We start from the raw sequence: 18,006 nt of genomic DNA on the forward strand, positions 1-18,006 counted from the left end.
CACCAAATGATTCCCGGGCGCGGCACCGCTGCTGCTCACTGCTCCCTTCGGGGATGGGTTAAATGCAGAGACAAATTTCACCACACCCAGTTGATGTGTGACAATCATTGGGTCTTTACCTTTTTTTTTTTTTTTTTTTTTTTTAAAGCAAAAGCTTACTTTGATGTGAACGGAATGAATGTCTCATTGTTAATAGAATCTGCCGCTATAGCAAACCCACAAATCCGGTTGTACCAGTGTGGTACCAAATTTTCATCAAACTAATTCGGTTTTCTTGGACAATGACAAGTGTCGTGTCCTTTAAATTGCTGTTCTGAGTGGTGTGGACTCGCGGTTTGTGTATTCGGGTGCAGTATAAACCTTTCACCACTAGATGACAGAATTGGGGATCCAACAATGAAACTTTAATACGAGGTAATGTGAAAGTGGACCTGATGTACTAATATAATAGTAACGGCTAGGTTTTAGTAAATCAGTTTCCCGAAGGCATACGTTTAATTTTCTATAAGCTTACGTACGTACAGGTAGTTAATATATTTAAATGTATACGTTTATCCATATATACCTACAAGTGTAGGTCCTACACATACTTACACACACAAATTAAGATTTAGATACATAGTATACGGGTTGCTTTTGTTCGGTTCACACAAAGTACATCCAACACAAAACTAATCAGAGGCAGAGCTGATGTAGGTATGCAATTGCAGGGAGCTCACGCTGTTGGCACAGCTTCAGTACAAGTTACGTTGTTACTAAGTTATTTGAAATACCTAAATTAACCCTGTAAGACCCACCGTGGCAGATCTGCAAAACATTTTTTTAAAACTATGAAAAATATTTTTTTCTTTTTCTTTTTTTCACATAGACATGAGTCAGGTAGTCCTATTGTTCATTATCCCACTCTGTTATGGGGTTGTTATTTAAGCCCCACCCACAACCTGTTCAGCTCACACCTCGCTGGACAGCGTGAAGGACATATCTCTTTGTTACACTAGACTGGATTAATCAAAGAAAAGTAAGTAAAATGCTTTTATATTTTTTTAGGCGATCATTAGAATGTCTAGACTCTAGAACATGTGCATATGCTTATTTTGTTAAATATATACCCCAAATGTAAATTAGTGCATGTAGTATATGTGTTACAGATATGCACGAGCGTGGTAGCGAAAAAGGCCCTAATTGTGACATGCCTAAGTGTAGTGTAAATCAGCATGGATCTTCTAGTTTATATTATCTTCTAATATATTTACACATTGTGTGTATTTGTAACATTTGCAAACAAGGGTTTAGAGCAGGGGTTCTTAACCTTCGAATGATTCCAGACCCCCAATGGATTGTCCAATATGGTACCATACCCCCTTCACTTGACTGTTGAAATAATTATTAACCCTAACCCTAAAAAGAAGCGCAAGAAAGAAGAAAGAAGAGCTTTTGACCTCATATTTACTTGCCTTATTATTCCTTCTGTGTTAATATTTTCCTTAGGGGAGGATGGGTGTGTTGTGGTGTAGTGAGTGTGATGCAGGACAAAATAACTGCTGTGGTGTGGGAGTGAGGCGTGAATATGAATGTTGTGGGTGAGGGGGCGGACGGCTTTTTGACGCTACAGCGATGTTGTGGTCAGTTATGCTGCTTGTGGTCCCGCCAGAGCTCAGCTGATGGCCACAACACCCAATGCCTGTGCTGTCAGTGCTGCCAACTCTACAGATTAATCGTTAGGTCTGCAGATTTTTACGTTCATTTGAGATTGTCAGATTTTAACTACTTACAAGCATAACGACAGTGAACAAGAACATAAGCATAACTAAAAAAAATAACCTGTGAACAATAATAGGTACAAAATAGAAGAAAATAACGAGAGATACTAAAAAAATACCTGATTACGAGAGATCGAGTCCCATACCCCCAGCATTTGGATACCCCCGGTTAAGAACCCCTGGTGGAGAGGATAAATGCAAGTAAACTCAGTTTATTAACCTCTTTGTCCATGTTCACGAATGTGAAGGGCGGTTGTAAATTGAACAGGTGTTAATGTTCAGGATGCAGGGTAGGGTCGTTAGTGGGGGGTTAATTTGACCATGATCGTCACAGCACAATAGGTTGGTCAAACAATATTGTATGGCATGTTAATAGACTACTGCAGTGGAATGTGTAAATGCAAATGCACTCATTGTTTTTATTTTTCATTTTCAGCATGGTATTTCCAAGGAAAGATTCTTGCTTCAGTACGCAGGATGTGATAGATGCTGTCCAGAATGGAGAGAGTGATGTGGACATTAACTTCAATGAAACTGACGAGGAGTTAGATGAAGAAGATTGTGGTGATGTGAAAGAGAACCAACCACCCACTGACTGCCGAGTAGACACGGACATTGAGCCACAACCATCTAAACAGGCCAAGCCCCGTGACAGATATCGGTGGCAGAAAAAGGATTTCACGAAAAATTCTTGGCATTATTATTGACTCTGACCTGAATTTCAACTCCCACATCAAACTCATAAGAAAATGTGCCTTCTTTCAGCTAAAAAAAAATAGCAAGGCTCAGAGGCTATACATCCAAACAAGATCTTGAAAAATTAATTCATGCCTTCATATCTAGCAGATTGGACTACGGGAACAGCCTCTTTGAAGGCCTACCAAAGAAAGCTATTAAACAACTACAGCTCATCCAAAATGCTGCTGCCCGAGTTCTAACAAGAACCAAGAAAGCTGAACACATTTCACCAATACTCAAGTCCCTACACTGGCTACCAGTATGCCATAGAATAGATTTTAAGATTCTGCTAATAGTTTATAAATCTCTAAATGGGCCAGGGCCAAAATACCTCTCTGAACTGCTCCAACACTATGAACCATCTAGATCACTTAGGTCATCGGGAACAGGCCTGCTAATTGTTAAACATGGTTTGTTTATTATAATCTAAAATGTTCTTAAATGGGCGGCTCGGTGGCGCACTGGGTAGCACGTCCGCCTCACAGTTAGGAGGGTGCGGGTTCGATTCCACCTCCGGCCCTCCCTGTGTGGAGTTTGCATGTTCTCCCCGGGCCCGCGTGGGTTTTCTCCGGGCACTCCGGTTTCCTCCCACATCCCAAAAAACATGCTTGGTAGGCCGATTGAAGACTCCAAATTGTCCCTAGGTGTGAGTGCGAGTGCATATGGTTGTTTGTCTGTGTGCCCTGCGATTGGCTGGCAACCGGTTCAGGGTGTCCCCCGCCTACTGCCCGATGACGGCTGGGATAGGCTCCAGCGCTCCCGCGACCCCCGTGGGGACTAGGCGGTTCAGAAAATGGATGGATGGATGGATGTTCTTAAATGTTCTTAAATGAATTTATGCCAGGCTCTGACCTGATGTGATTCTGTTCTATAATCTATCAATGACGTTGTAATTTACTTTTTATAAATGAACTTATGTAAATGCTATGCTCTGCTTCACCTGCTTTTAATAATTTGTTTTGTAAAGCACTTTGGATTGCCTCTGTGTATGAAATGTGCTATATAAATAAATTTGACTTTGACTAGCCCCAATACAGAATTTTCTGGCCCACCTCTCACCAAAGATGTGATTTCTCTCCACACACCACTGAAGTACTTCAACCAGTATGTTTCTAAAGAAATGATTCAGTCTGACGACAAACACAAATGACTACAGCTTTCAAACAAAGGGAACATGTGTGAACACCAATTCCAAGGAAATTGAGAAAATGTTGGGCATGTACCTGAAGATGGGCCTAGTACCTGTATGTACTGGGAGGAAGACACACGACACCCTCCTGTTGCTGACACGATGCCACGGAACAGATTCCAGTCTTTGTTGACAGCCTTACATTTCGTCAACAACTTGACAGTACCAGAGACTGAAAAGAAGGACAAACTGTGGAAGATCAGACCTTGGCTTGATTCATTCCGAGAGAACTGCCTGCAGGTGATACCAGAAGAGCACAACTCTGTGGATGAGATGATGATTCCTTTCAAGGGGAGATTCAGCAGCATCAAACAGTACATGCGAGGCAAGCCACACCCATGGGGCTTCAAAGTATGGGTGAGAACTGGAGTCTCTGGCGTGATGTGTGACTTTGATTTCTACCAAGGAAGCAACAATGGACTGCGAGCCGAATCAGAACTTGGCTTGTCTGGTGATGTTGTGACAAAGCTAGCTTCAACACTGCCAGAAGGTCACAACTACAAGGTCCATGCAGACAACGTCTTCACCTCTGTTCCACTGGTACGTCGAAACAGCCAGGCAGGTGAGCCTACCCAACTGCAACCTTGAAGATCTCTGCCGTCAAATGGTATGACAACCGAGCGGTCACACTTGTGTCGTCCTTTGCTGGAACTGAGCCTGTGGAGAAGATCCAATGCTGGGACAAAGTCAACAAGACCTACATAGAAGTTGAAAGGCCTCACATCGTGGGCATCTACAACAAATACATGGGAGGTGTGGATTTGCTGGATTCATTCACAGCCAAATACAAGTTCCTCGTGAAATCTCGCCGCTACATCTTCTGGCACACCATCACCCTTGCTGTGGTCAACGCCTGGCTCATCTACACACGGGACTGCAAGGCTCTCGGGGTCTCTCCGAAAGAGACACTGAACCTGAGACTGTTCCAGGCACAGCTAGCATCCTCTCTCATTCTGAAGGACACAATCAAGACTAATGAGAATCCAACCAGCGTCCCACCCAAGAAAACATGTCAACACCCACCACCGGATGTGCGTAAGGACCTTCTTGGTCATCTCACAATGAAGACGAAGAAGAGAGGGCGCTGCAGACACTGCCCTACAGGATACACCGACACACAGTGCTACAAGTGTGATGTCCGTCTTTGCTTCAAACACGACAGGAACTGTTTCTGGGATTATCACTGCTAATGAAGGAAGAAGATGAAGTCGCTTGATATGTTAAGTAGTGTTAGCCTTGATTCTGCATGCACCTAGTATACTGAGCGTGACTTACAAGCCAGTGTATCTAGCCTGCTTGCATTGCACATGTAATCCTCTTTTTATTTTGCTTTATAAAAAATAAAAACACAAAAAAAATGATAAGTCATTATTCAGGTTACATACTGTGTAAATGAACTTAGCTGGCTAACATAGGAGCAAATACGTTTACCTTGACTAGGCAATGAGTAGGACCACGAGGCCTACAGGAAATTCTGCTACCCATCCCACCCAACTTTGTAACGTTACGCGTCCATAAAACCTTACCAAAACATGAGAAGTTTGCAAACACTACATTATGGTGCCCAATGGGGTCTAACACTATATGATTTTTTTTTTTTTTTTTTTTACATGTTTTACTACGTCTGGGTCTTACAGGGTTAACGTAGTAAAAAATATGAAAAAATGTCTAGAATCTTGCAATTTATACTTTGCCATTCATGGTCTGGGGCTCCCATTCTCGAGTGGCATCATACTGAAGCCATTCGGTGAAGTTGCGGTCCTTTTTTCACTCTAAGGTCGGAACATTCCGACTTTTCACGAATGCAGCGGAAACACCAGTCGTATTTTGTCTTTATTACTTTATTATCGTTACAGTTAAATGCATACACACTGCTAGCATAAACTGTTCACCATGTTAAGTCGGAGCACGTTTTTGGTTGCCATCTTTAACACACAAAAAGCGAACTCTGTTAGCCTATCTTAGTTATCGGCATGGGTGTATTAATCTTAGCGACATTAGAAAACCGAACAGAAATGCACATTATGTATAACAGTTCAAAATATAAAGGACAGTGACGAATATTACAAAAACAAGAGTAAATGCTGTAAGTACGTATCGGTCGAATATTTGATTTTACGTCTTTTCTTGTGGTTAGATCAGAATCGCTTCTATACTCATTGCCCGTCGTGGAGTTTGGAAAGAAACCAAACGCACTCCGAACTAGTATATCTGATCAATTCATCACCTCTGACCACAACTTACAAGCGTGGAGGCCCTGAAAGTCGAACTCGAGCTTGATGCCCATTGCCACTGAGGCTAAGCGAGCTGATTTCATATCACTTCCAGTCATAGTCGGGCCACAACTACGACCAGATCAAATAAGATCAGTGTGTAGGTTTTGGACAAAAATCACACGCATTCCGCATTCACACGCATACACACTCGCACGCAACACAAACAATCACGCAACACGCAATCCCTCATGCAACTGCGTCGACGACTACCGTTTCCGGGAGAAATGCAAAAGCTCGCGTTGCATCATGGTAAACGCACCGCCCATCCATCTCTCTCTCTCTCTCTCTCTCTCTCTCTCTCTCTCTCTCTCTCTCTCTCTCTCTCTCTCTCTCTCTAACTACTGAAACATTACGACACAAACATACAATATCTGCAAAACAACATGAACATTTCAAAGATCAAAAGTAAATTAAAAAAATATGTTTTAAAAATAATGTTAGCCAGGCTAAAACTAAGAAAATTGTATTCTATTAGTACAGTAAGAAATGCACCGTTTTCTATGAGCACGTTTGGCTCATTATGACTCAAATCGTTGAATGCAACATTTGGTTAAAATAATCTATTAAACGGAATAAATTCCCAGGTTTGTCAATTTACGACGTTAGCGTCACCTGACGTCACCACCGGACAAGTAACCATGGTGATACTGCAACAACATTAGGATAGTGAAATGAAATTAAGTTAGTTCTGAAATATCGTAATTTCGGACACGCTCAGAACAACACAAAGCTGCTGAGGTCAACATAACCAGGAAAGGACGCTATTTAGAACAAAAGGGTGCGTAAAGATCCATCCAAGCTGCCAGGCTCGTCGTGGTATGACGCTCTTCATCACTTGCTTGTTCCCAATGCTTACTTAAGGTCGATTAGCACATTATGATTATAGAACAATGATCTAATCATTCTTGTGATATTGATAATTATAATGTATTCATCAAAAGTGTTTGGCTCTTTTTGGAACATCAGTTATTCATTATCGTCAGGTTGCTCGTTTGGAGATCGACAAAAGTATTCACACTCTGTATATAAGTAGAAGTAGGCTTCAGATATTTGTGTTTTGAAAATAAAAAAAAGATTCAAATAGAAGCAGCTGATTCAACTCATGTGGGTAAATAAATGACGCCAAAATGTACTTGAACTTTTTGTGAAGTTAACAAAATTTTCAAGTCCATATAAACCCCAATTTCAATAAAGTTGGGATAATGTGTAGAAGTAAATAAAATAAGAATTCAGTGATTTGCAAATCTTTTTCAACCTATATTCAATTAAAGACAAGCTATTTCATGTTCAAACCGATGAACATTGATGTTTTACTTTGTTTGTTTGTTTGTTTGTTTGTTTGTTTGTTTGTTTGTTTGTTTGTTTGTTTGTTTGTTTGTTTCCATCCTTGAAAGGCTTAGTTATGTACAAGCAAGGATGGGATGAGATTCATCGGTTTGTGAACATCTGTGTATCATGATCTGTTGATCTGTGATGATTAGATTACATTTAGTTTATACTATTTATTTAGTTGTCTTTTTTATGTCTTTCACCTTGACATTTAGTCCCACACGAGGAAATTGCTTGATATTAGGTTTTGTTTCCACTTGTTCTCGTCAGCCTGATCCCTTGTGTAATCCAATCAGCTCCCTCTGGCGTTCCTCGTCTTATAAATTTGCTTCTGTTTAGTTTTCTGGTCTATTTTCTGGCCTTGTACCCATAAAGTCGGCCTATCTTTTTCAAAAATTGGATGCTCTCCCCTGTCCATGTCGGAAAAGGCTTTGGTGTCTGTGAAACGCATCATCCAGTTAAGTCCTTCTCATGTAAATAAATAGAAAAATATATCAGTCCGGTAGTTATACTGTACTGGCATTTTATAAAGGACAGCATGCACATTCCAGGCAGCTCCCAAGATGGCCCTCATTCACTGAAACACGACCGCTATACGTACTCGCTGGTGCATAATGGCGACAGAGTGGGCGCTTATCCATTTCATCCAGAATGAAATATAAATACTGCTTATACTATTGTGAAGCACAATACATATGGTTGGTTGGGTTTCCTATTTTAAACTACAGACTTCCCTTTAAGTATGGCTTTAAGTATGGCTTATTTAGTTTTGCTTAAGTCCAGGAATAGAATCAGCACTTATATATGTATAAAGAGGCTCAGTCACCCCAAGAATAGCGAAAAACTTATCAAACGATCACCCTATATTTATAGTTTGTACTATAAAGTAGCGCAAACTATGGTTTCTAAACACTTTAATTTGATGTAAAACTCATCCTTAAAAATAAACGACTTCCAGCTAATTTGATTTAGCAAAAAATGCACCTGGAGCTCATGTGTATTAGCATATGTGCTGAAGTCTCTAACTTCAACAAACAACCCTGTCGAAACTTAATTTTCCGTAGTCAGAACATTGTTTAAATATATGTGTACAGTCCAAAGTTCTACAGGTGTCTTGCATGCAGGTACTCGGGCCCGAACGCACTGGAAATAACCCTGTGGAATCCTGGATAATAGCGGACAAGGCTGGGCGGATTTGTGCATCTTACTGTGCATGTGCCTGGGCCAGACATGCACACACATTGCTGCATTGCTGGTTGTCATTGAGGCCACCATCATGTTGAGGGACTCCAAGTCACATTGGCGAACACCTGCCGAAATATCAAAGGTGGGCACCGTCTGTTTCTGGCTCCACTAAAACAAAATCAAATATGACACGCGTGTTGCAGCACGATTCCTTGTTGATGGTGTAACTTTGATTTGGCCACAACCCGATTTCCAATTCAGATGAATTGTATTTGGAATTCACTCTAGTCCAAACTGTCATTCTCATAGGATCTTTATTCATGCGCTGTTGTTAAGTATAATTTTAACATGATAAATTGTCATTCAAATACAGTACAAACTGAAGTTAATCATACTACTATGAATTCACTGGAAACAATAAAATATGCTGTAAATTATGTACAGTAATCCCTCGCTACATCGCAGTTCATTTATCTCGGCTTCAGTACATAACAGATTTTGTCCCCCAAAAAAGAAAAAATTAAAAAATTTAAAAAAATTAAAAATAAAAATTCTAAATTAAGGAATTATGGCATGAAAGTTGCCCGCACGCCAGCAGACGGCAGGGAGTGCCCACACAATTGCAGTACGTACACTTGTACCTTATTATAAAAATGTTGTTATAATAATAAGAGTTCTAGAAACATATTTGCAGTATTGTACCTTGTTATAAAAAAATATTATACTAATAAAAAAGTTATAAAACCATATTTACTGTATGTACACTTGTATCTTGTTATAAAAAAGTTCTAAGAACATATTTACAGCAACATCTACATATGTTACACACACACACACACGTATCACAATTATATTTATATATTATTTTCATTTATACTATTAATATAATATTTACAGGTTTGAAACGATTAGTTAATGTTCTAATGATAACATATGCACTTATATGGTTTAATATACATTTATTGATACACAAAAAAATGATGTATGTTAAAAATGAGAGGGTGACACTACTTCACGGATATTCACCTATCGCGGGTGGTCTTGGAACCAATTATCTGCGATAAATGAGGGATTACTGTACCACAGAGAGAAAGCTCTGCCATGAGAATCTTATCAAGCGAATGGCAATGGAACAAAACTGGGAAATAGAAACCTCTCAAATTAAAATCAGTTCCAGGGCCACATGTATCGCCTATTAAGCCACTGGGGCTTAATATTTGGTAAACATTTGCTTAATCATCAAATGACTACCACCCATACTCTCTACCTAGCATGACACCAAAGCACTAAGGTTCGCCAAAAGTACCTGGACACCATCTGAGATTCTTCTGTTTAGAATATCAGAATGGTTGCTTCACACTGACTTTTTGTGTTTATTTCTCCTCTCTTACTGTCCTTTTTCACCGTTACAAAATAAGCACACACACAATCTTTCCATATTATTGCCATAATTTAATGCATTAAGTGGGTTACGGGGTTCGATTCCGGCTCCGGCCCTCATGAGTGGAGTTTGCATGTTATCCCTGTGCCTGCGTGTTTTTTGTTTTTTGGGGGGGTACTCCTTCGACATTCTAAAGACATGCATGGTAGGTTAATTTGGTACTCTAAATTGTCTTTTCGGGTGAATGGTTGTCAGTGTGTGCCCTGCAATTGGCTGGCAACCAATTCAGGGTGTACAGCCCAAAGTCGGTCGAGATAGGCTCCATCCAGCACGCCGTGACCCTCGTGAAGATAAGCGATGCAGATAATGAAGGAGATCATGCATTAGCCTACAACTTGTCACTGACGTTGTGCTGGTAGTGCCTGACTTCCTTCCTGTCAGTGACGGTGAGATTGGCATTGCGACTGCTTCTCTGTCCCCCATAGATGACCTGTAATTGGCTGGGGACCAATCTAGGGTTTAGCCTGATTTTCACTGATGCCTTCTGAGAAAATGTTTGGCTCTCTGCCACCCCTAGTAAGCAGTAAACAAGATGGATGGCTGGACGGACAGATGGACGGACACATTTTGTTTATTCCTGATAGTTGTTCAGGTCCCTTGCCATCTTAATGAAGTGCACAACAGAGCAGTGGATTAGTAATATTGCTGTGCTATATTGGATTTAAGCCGCATTTGTGTCCATGCCATTTAACTAATCCAGCATCCTATGCCGCATGGGGTGAGGTCATTTTGAATGGCGTAATCAGATTGGAGCGTCTACTACAGCAGGAAGGTGACACTTAAATTCCACGTCAACAACAATACGCCAATGCGCTGTGAAGAATCAGACAACAAAGGTGATGTGAGGAGGTGGAATTGTTTTCTTTTGTGTTTTGCACAATGGACTAAAAAAAAGACTGCACCAAAAGAGACACGCTTTACCCGCTATACCATGGAAGAGTTGGGAGAGTCTGATGCAAACAAAGTGAGTGGTCGTAATCTGTTGGTTTGTGCTTTTGGTTAGTGAGATTGTACTCCCTATTTTTGGTCAGATCCCTTAGTTTGGATCAGATTTTTGTGGAAAAGGGACTTTGATTTGTATTTTCTCCTATTCCTGATGTGTATTTAAATCTGTCGCCTTATTATGTCAAAGTGCTACATTGGATTTTTGCTCCAGTCATTTGCTAGCTACGATGTATTTCTCAGTTGTAGAGTGTTATAAGTGTGTTGTACGTCAACACTAACATTACATTAATGGTTGATTTCCTTTTATGCTGAAACATCCATCCATTTCATCTGGGATCAGGTCACGGGGGCAGGAAACTAAGCAGAGTAGCCCAGACTTTCCTCTCCCCAATCATTTCAACCAGGGGCTTTTGAGGTGTTCACAGACCAGCCATGAGAGGTCCCAACAGGAGCGCTATTCAGCACCCCGTCTAAGGACTCCAAAAAGGAGCTGGGCACCCTTAACTGCTTTTTGATGCATGTGCACAAACAACAGTAAAGATCTCAACCCGCTCAAGAAGACTGGTTCTAGAGCCCAAGGCGTGCGTTGAGGCGAACCTGACCATATATGTGGTCGGAACATTTTAAGCTCACACACCAACTCACACTCCACACTTGCTTCTGACGCTGAGCTGACAATGCACCCCCTGACCACGGTCATCTGAGCACCAATGAAGTATCCATTGCATGGCAGGTGTTTGTCTAATTCCTAAACCCATGAGATGAGTTTTGAGAACCTGACTGCACTTGCACTGTGTAGAGTGTAGACCGTTCGCTGAGCCTTCTCACTGTCCAACAGAGATGTTACATCATTCTTGCTTTGAGTGTTAAAGCAGTCCAATCGGCATTTTCACGTCATTTACATGGCCCATCCAACCATTGTTTTGCAATGAAAGATTAACATTTTTATACGACTAACATTTTTTTCCCTTCTTTCACAGAAAGGTGGATATGGACATCATCAGAAAGGTACAAAGGGACACACAAAACCTAACAAATACCGTTTTTTTCCATGTATAATACGCACCCTAAAAATGGCATGTCGATGCTGGAAAAAAGCCTGTACCCATGTATAATACGCACCCAAATTTTGACTCCTACTTAAGTCCGTAAACGTAAAATTATTTCAGAAAAAAGATCATCTTTGGGAACAACCGGTTGTTATTCTGCCGGTCAGTATCACTGCGCATGCGCTAGCAAACTCGATAGCGAAGAAATGTTTCTGATTTGTGTAGGGTACATTGTGACAGCAAACGAGCAGGTGATCGAGCAAGCGTCTGATACGAGAGCATTGTGTTCGTATGGAGCGTGTTTGAAGTGAACAGCAGAGAAGAAAGGAACAAGGCAAAGTGTTGTGAAATAAAATATTACCTGTAATACGCATTTAGGTAGAGAACAGAACTCTCGCTATTTATATAGCTGACGTGTCAAAAAAAAAAAAAAAAAAAAATTGTACCCATGTATAATGCGCACCCCAGATTTTAGGACAATAAATTAGTTAAATTTTGCGCATTATACATGGGAAAAAACGGTAATAATAAAACAGTAACCTAAAAGCACTCATCAAATACTCAGCAAATACATTAAGAGCTCTTTCCAAAACGAATTTTAATTTTCTTCTTTCCATGCCATCAGTGGTGTACATACGTACTAATCTATTAACATAAGTTGAACAGATTCAGACTGAGCCAGTTAATTGTTTCAGCAGGACAAATGTTTGTAAAATTTGCAGGTCTCAATAAAGTGCTCCATAATCAATATTGATGAGGGGGGGGGGGGGGTTGTCTTCCATAACATTTATCAAGAAGTCACCCATTTTTGTCTCTTTTTCATGAATAATTAGATTTATGTTGTCTCAATTTTATTGAAATACTGGTTATACTGACAAACTTGTTTTTGTTTCAAATGAGTTGTCAGTTTACGTGACTACAATGACTAGTGAGGACAAGATTTTAGTAGAGTTTAGAAACACCTTGGTGACAGCCTCTAATTTTTATTTGTATCTCTATTTTATTTTTACTTAAAGAGATAAGATGAAAATTATATTTCCTCCCACATAAAAAAAAAAACATGCATGGTAGGCCGATTGACCTCTCCAAATTGCCTGTAGGTGGGAATGAATGGTTGTTAGTCTATATGTGCCTTGCGATTGGCTAGCGAACAATTCAGGACGCATCCCGCGTACAACCCGAAGTCAGCTGGTATAGGCTCCAGTGCGCCCACGACCCTCGTGAGGATAATCGGTTAAAAAATGGATAATTGATTGAATATGAATTTTGTGTGGCTGCTCAGTGTACGGTGATGTGCAACATGCTAATCAACTGTGTTTTGATTGTAAAGCGTGTAGGATGTGGTCCATATATGCCTATTGGGCTTTCACAGACACATCACTCAGCCTGTGTGCAGTGGATGGCAGTGGTGATACTCAGCCCCGGAAACTCAACGGCTCTTCTGTTGAGGCGCCAAGCTACCAGAACTTACACCGGGAGCTGCTTCTCAGTCACAAGCGGTACCTACACGCGAAGCCAAGCTTGTCTCGTTATTGTCCCAATTTGTATGTGCTGAGCTGTGACTCTGCCTGCAGCGGCCTTGTGCTGGAGGAGAAGCCCGAGCTGAAGCGAGTGCTGGAGCAACGACGACTGGAGCTGCACAGGGAGCAGGAGATGGCTCAGCAGCGGCCCTCGGACCTGGAGACGGAGCTCCGCAAGAGACAGCAGAAGCTAGAAGAGGTCAGAACTGCTTCACAGAAAAGATACAAAGACATTCACTCCCTTTAACAGCTAGAGACGTAAGACAAACTAACATTTCCAAAAACAATTGGCAATATACGTACAGGAACCAATATTCGGGTTAGAAAAGGTGAAACCCGATGTTGAAAACACAAATAAAGGCATATTGGGCCAGTTAGGGGTGATGTAATGGGTGATAAATAAGGTGTATAGAAGAGGGCTACGCACACAGCTTTGTGGGTGTGGGGTCCCCGTGTTCACTGTCCTTGTGTTGGATGATTAGTTGCCAACTCTGACTTTCTGCGGTTTGTATATGAGGATATCCTGCGCTCAGTTGCAGAGATGGGATATTAGTGTGAGCCAAAGTATTTTCTTAGCCAGCCAGTGCGTTCAATGCTAAGCTATAGTCAATAAACAGCATTTGTGATACAGTGGCTATAGACGCATTTATTCCGATTAAAAGCCTGATCAGCATAAAAATGCTTCATGTACACACCCCATTCGGAATATTCTGATTGGCTCAAGCCCATTTTGATCAGTATTTTATTCTGTATGAGAGGGGTGGTTTATGTCGATTGATAATCCAATTGTTGCGTATGACAACATTTATTGTGTCATTTTGGAACAAACCGCCTTAGCTGCGCATGTCTGTGACGTCAGTATACGCCTTTCTGTTATTCACGTAAGATGTCGTCTCCCTTGCTTTATCACATGTCGAAGAATGTACAGCTGGCCTCATGTCTTAAAAATCAACACTTGCAAAAAGAAACGTACGGTCTGGAGGATACAAGTGGTTTGTGATTTGTTCCGATCGAAAGTGTGAATCATGAACACGCAAGTTGTAATCTGATCAATATTTTAATAGTATCCTATGAAAACAGCGCATCCGATCACAATTTAAATCTGAACTCTAATCGGATAGAATCAATTTTGTCCATGTAAAAGTAGCCAGTGAGAGGGACGGTTGGACTGCCTCTGATGGTCCAACTTCTCTGCATCACTTAGGGTCGAGTGTGTCAAAGGGGGTGAAAATGAAGGATGACCGAATTATTGTCAGTGTTTAATGTTATTTGTTCTCTTGTATTGTTGTTATTTTCAGTGATGTTCTGTAAAGCGCTTTATTACAGCTACAGCTGTGTGAAAGCGCAAATTTCAGTCCAATCTTCTCTGAAATGTCGCTTTTCACCATTCACTTTTCTTTTTGTGAGCTTGGAACATGCTATTTTCGCGTAAGGTGTCAACAATATGCGCACTGCCCCAAAAACGAAAGTGAAAGTTGCAGCAGAGAACTCTGAGTGACCCAGTAACAGGCTGCCTGTGTATTGTTGGCATGGAGACAAGTCCTGGTAAATATGTGATGTCTCAATCAAAATGAATATGGACTTTAGAGACCCTCTATTAAATTCCCCCCAAGGAAACTAAGTGCCCCCTGGAAAGTAAAACAAAAAAAAGCTCATAACAATAGTTTCACCAATCCACACAAAATTGTGAGGACAAACGAGTCCCAGTCAGAAGACGGTGTCCTAAACAAAAAATGGGTGGCACTGAGTTGCAAAGCTTCTTTGGCTGTCTTGTTTCAATGATTTGCCATTTTTAAAAAGAAATCGACCATTGCAACTTCTACGATGACTTCTACTGTATGCTACGACTGCAGTCTGTTTAAAGTCATACACACCGTACATACAGTACATACAGTGTACATACAGTAAGACTTCTTGAAACATGTTGATGGCTATCAACATGTTTCAAGAATTCTTACGATGCTTTCATAACCAAAATCGAGACATCTCAAGACATCATGGTCCATCAAGACCTCTTAAGACAAACGTTTGAAGATGCCACCCCTGTCTTAAAACATGACGGAGCAGCATATGGAATAGTGCCTGAAACAGATTTTTGTGACTTGAAGACATGAGATGTCTTGAGACATGTTTCCTTTGTCTTAAGACATGTACACTATTAAGATGGCTTGAGATATAGTATGTCTCAAAGAATTGGTCAAGCTATCTTGTTAGTTGTTTCATTACGGTGATAATATAATAATGATGTCAGTATTTTATGGTGAAATTTTGTGTCCAAATTTTAATGATTTATTAATATAATATAAATAAATGAACAAATAAATAAATAAATAACTGAATGAATGAATGAATGAATGAATGAATGAATGAATGAATGAATGAATAATTGTTACAACCAAAATAAAACCAGTGGCTGAGAAAACATGTATGCCACTTAGACGTTATACCTCATTGCGCCACATGGTTGCGCATATCTCCAATAAGAGGTCATAATGATGTCTTGTGAGCAAGCAAACTCACGTGAAAATCACTTAAAACATTAATGAACTTACTCATATTGATATCTAATCAGTTGCTTGCTTGTTAGGACAAAGAAGTGTACGCGTATATTGGCTTGGTGAGAAGGCTACAAAGGTTACCATCATTAACACACAGTGCCAGACGTGTGCGCCTGCTTAAGCTAGTTCATGTCCTGGCCTATGCCAGAGAGCATGTGGATGATCCAGAAAAGGATTGGGAAAATGTAATATGGGCCAATGAAACAAAAATAGATGTTAGCACATGGTGTTTTGCATGAAGAAGAATGCCGAGTTGCATCCAAAGAGCACCATATCTAATGGAGGTTGTGCTTCGGGGCTGTTTTTGTGAAAACTGGCTGCGTCTCTAGAATGACAACGATCTCAAATACGAAACCTGGGAAATTCAGGGAAATCTCAAGGACCTGGAGTGCCTAGCCAGACCTCAACCCCAGAAAGATCCATTGAGGGAATTCAAATAGTGTTTGCAAACCCCGTGATGCCCTACCTCTTACTGCCCAAAAGGTTAATGGTACAAAGAATTGAATTGAACCTCAGTTATAGACCAAATACTTTTTTCCCACCACAATTTACAAATAAATTATTTACAAATCCCCAAATTTGCTTTTCTGGATTTTTTTCCACAATCTGTCTGTCACAGTTGAAGTGTGCCTTCACTACCGTTGAAAAGTTTGGGGTCACTGAGAAACGTCCTTATTTTCAAAATCAAATCGTTATTTTTTTCAATGAGGACAACATTAAACTAATCAGGAATACACTCTATACATTGTTAATGTGGTAAATGACAATTCTAGCCGTCTGTTTTTTAATGCATTATCTGCATAGGCCCATTTCCAGCAACCATCTCTCAAGTGTTCTAATGGACCATTGTGTTTGCTAATTGCGTTGGAAGGCTAATGGATGATGAGAAAACCCTTGTGCGATTATATTAGTTTTCATAGAAAACACTAAATTGTCTGGGTGACCCCAAACTTTTGAATGGTCATGTGTGTGTGTGTGTGTGTGTGTGTGTGTGTGTGTGTGTGTGTGTGTGTGTGTGTGTGTGTGTGTGCGTGTGTGTGTGTGTGTGTGTGTGTGTGTGTGTGTGCGCGTGTGTGCGCGTGCGTGCGTGCTTGTGTGTGTGTGTCGCTCTACAGTGGGAGAATAACTAAACCGCATTGCTTTTTAATTTTTGCAGTACGAGCAGGAGGAGATCAGGCAGAAGGAAAACCAGAACGAGGTACCAGAGTTTGTTCGTGTGAAGGACAACCTGAGACGCACGCAGATGTTCTTGCAGTGAGGTCCCCGCAATTACTGCATATTATTCACTGGTTTTCAAATTGTGTCTTGTGTCCAACTTTGAACAATAAGTCACTCATGCCAGGAAACACACCAAGTTCAATACAGCAGGTTCAGGTATTCTTCACAGTTGTCTTTGTGTGTGCTGCTGAGTGAGTGGTTTTGATGTGTTTTTTTTACTGTTACGTTATTTAACCTTAACTGAAATCAACTGCTAAGCAGTAGGCTACAACTGTCATGAGACATTTTCAGGATGTTTTGGGACAATATGTCGAAACAAAAGAAACATCAGTGTAACAAACTGAGAGGTTTACTGTACGTCACAACATTTGCTGTTCCCTGAGTGCAGTGAAAATAAAGTGTATTGCTCACAGAGGCTCACTCGTGTTTTATTGGACACCATTCAAATTGTTTGGCGATCGATTTGCATGTATCTCTTCTCCCCGTGGACCTGCACCTCTCTTTCACATGGATATGACTCTTTGTTTAATGAGCTGATCTTTTCATTCCTTTACGGAGTCAGAGGAGAAAGTGGACCATCTGGAGGAGGCTTTTCAGGACACACATGCTGGGGATTACCCAAGGGTATGGTAAAGGCACTTCAGACATTTGGTGAAACAAGGCCTAGCCACTGAGTGAGATTGGCCCATTTCAGATGTACAGTATGTTTAAGCTGTTTTTACACAAGCTAATAATAACTATGTCAATATTGGCTCATAGCCTAAAACGATTTTAAAATTATGTTTTTAGTGATTACAG

General features: G+C 40.7%; 1 protein-coding gene, 1 long non-coding RNA gene and 1 other non-coding gene across 6 annotated transcripts; 2 read left to right on the top strand and 1 right to left on the bottom strand.

The window, feature by feature from the left end:
• The first annotated feature begins 1,361 nt into the window (after positions 1 to 1,361).
• On the top strand, positions 1,362 to 4,272 carry LOC119134609. Its single transcript, XR_005100377.1, has 3 exons — positions 1,362 to 1,373; positions 1,515 to 1,517; positions 3,824 to 4,272. It is a non-coding gene; the product is annotated as an uncharacterized LOC119134609 (long non-coding RNA).
• Positions 4,273 to 5,820: 1,548 nt separating this feature from the next.
• Positions 5,821 to 6,254, bottom strand: LOC119119851. Its single transcript, XR_005097413.1, has one exon.
• A 316-nt stretch (positions 6,255 to 6,570) lies between these two features.
• On the top strand, positions 6,571 to 17,623 carry zgc:195245 (uncharacterized protein LOC565483 homolog). Of its 4 annotated transcripts, XM_037271429.1 has the most exons (7): positions 6,571 to 6,741; positions 7,358 to 7,397; positions 8,417 to 8,619; positions 11,844 to 11,871; positions 13,285 to 13,411; positions 13,487 to 13,631; positions 17,147 to 17,623. In XM_037271429.1, exons 3-7 carry the CDS (start codon positions 8,506 to 8,508, stop codon positions 17,246 to 17,248), a joined length of 516 nt encoding a protein of 171 aa, XP_037127324.1. In that variant the 5' UTR covers positions 6,571 to 6,741; positions 7,358 to 7,397; positions 8,417 to 8,505; the 3' UTR covers positions 17,249 to 17,623. The 4 variants fall into 4 exon arrangements, with proteins under 4 accessions (XP_037127324.1, XP_037127316.1, XP_037127308.1 ...); XM_037271421.1 differs by lacking the exon at positions 7,358 to 7,397 and having other exon boundaries at positions 6,571 to 6,779; XM_037271413.1 differs by lacking the exon at positions 7,358 to 7,397.
• Positions 17,624 to 18,006: the final 383 nt, after the last annotated feature.

Source organism: Syngnathus acus, chromosome 2 (assembly GCF_901709675.1).
Source record: "Syngnathus acus chromosome 2, fSynAcu1.2, whole genome shotgun sequence".
Taxonomy (NCBI): domain Eukaryota; kingdom Metazoa; phylum Chordata; class Actinopteri; order Syngnathiformes; family Syngnathidae; genus Syngnathus; species Syngnathus acus.

Coding starts and splice junctions, on each gene's coding strand:
- zgc:195245 (XM_037271405.1), top strand. CDS start 10,727: ATGCGCTGTGAAGAATCAGACAACAAAGGTGATGTGAGGAGGTGGAAT. Junction 10,883..11,843: donor GAGAGTCTGATGCAAACAAA/GTGAGTGGTCGT, acceptor CTTCTTTCACAG/AAAGGTGGATATGGACATCA. Junction 13,632..17,146: donor GACAGCAGAAGCTAGAAGAG/GTCAGAACTGCT, acceptor TAATTTTTGCAG/TACGAGCAGGAGGAGATCAG.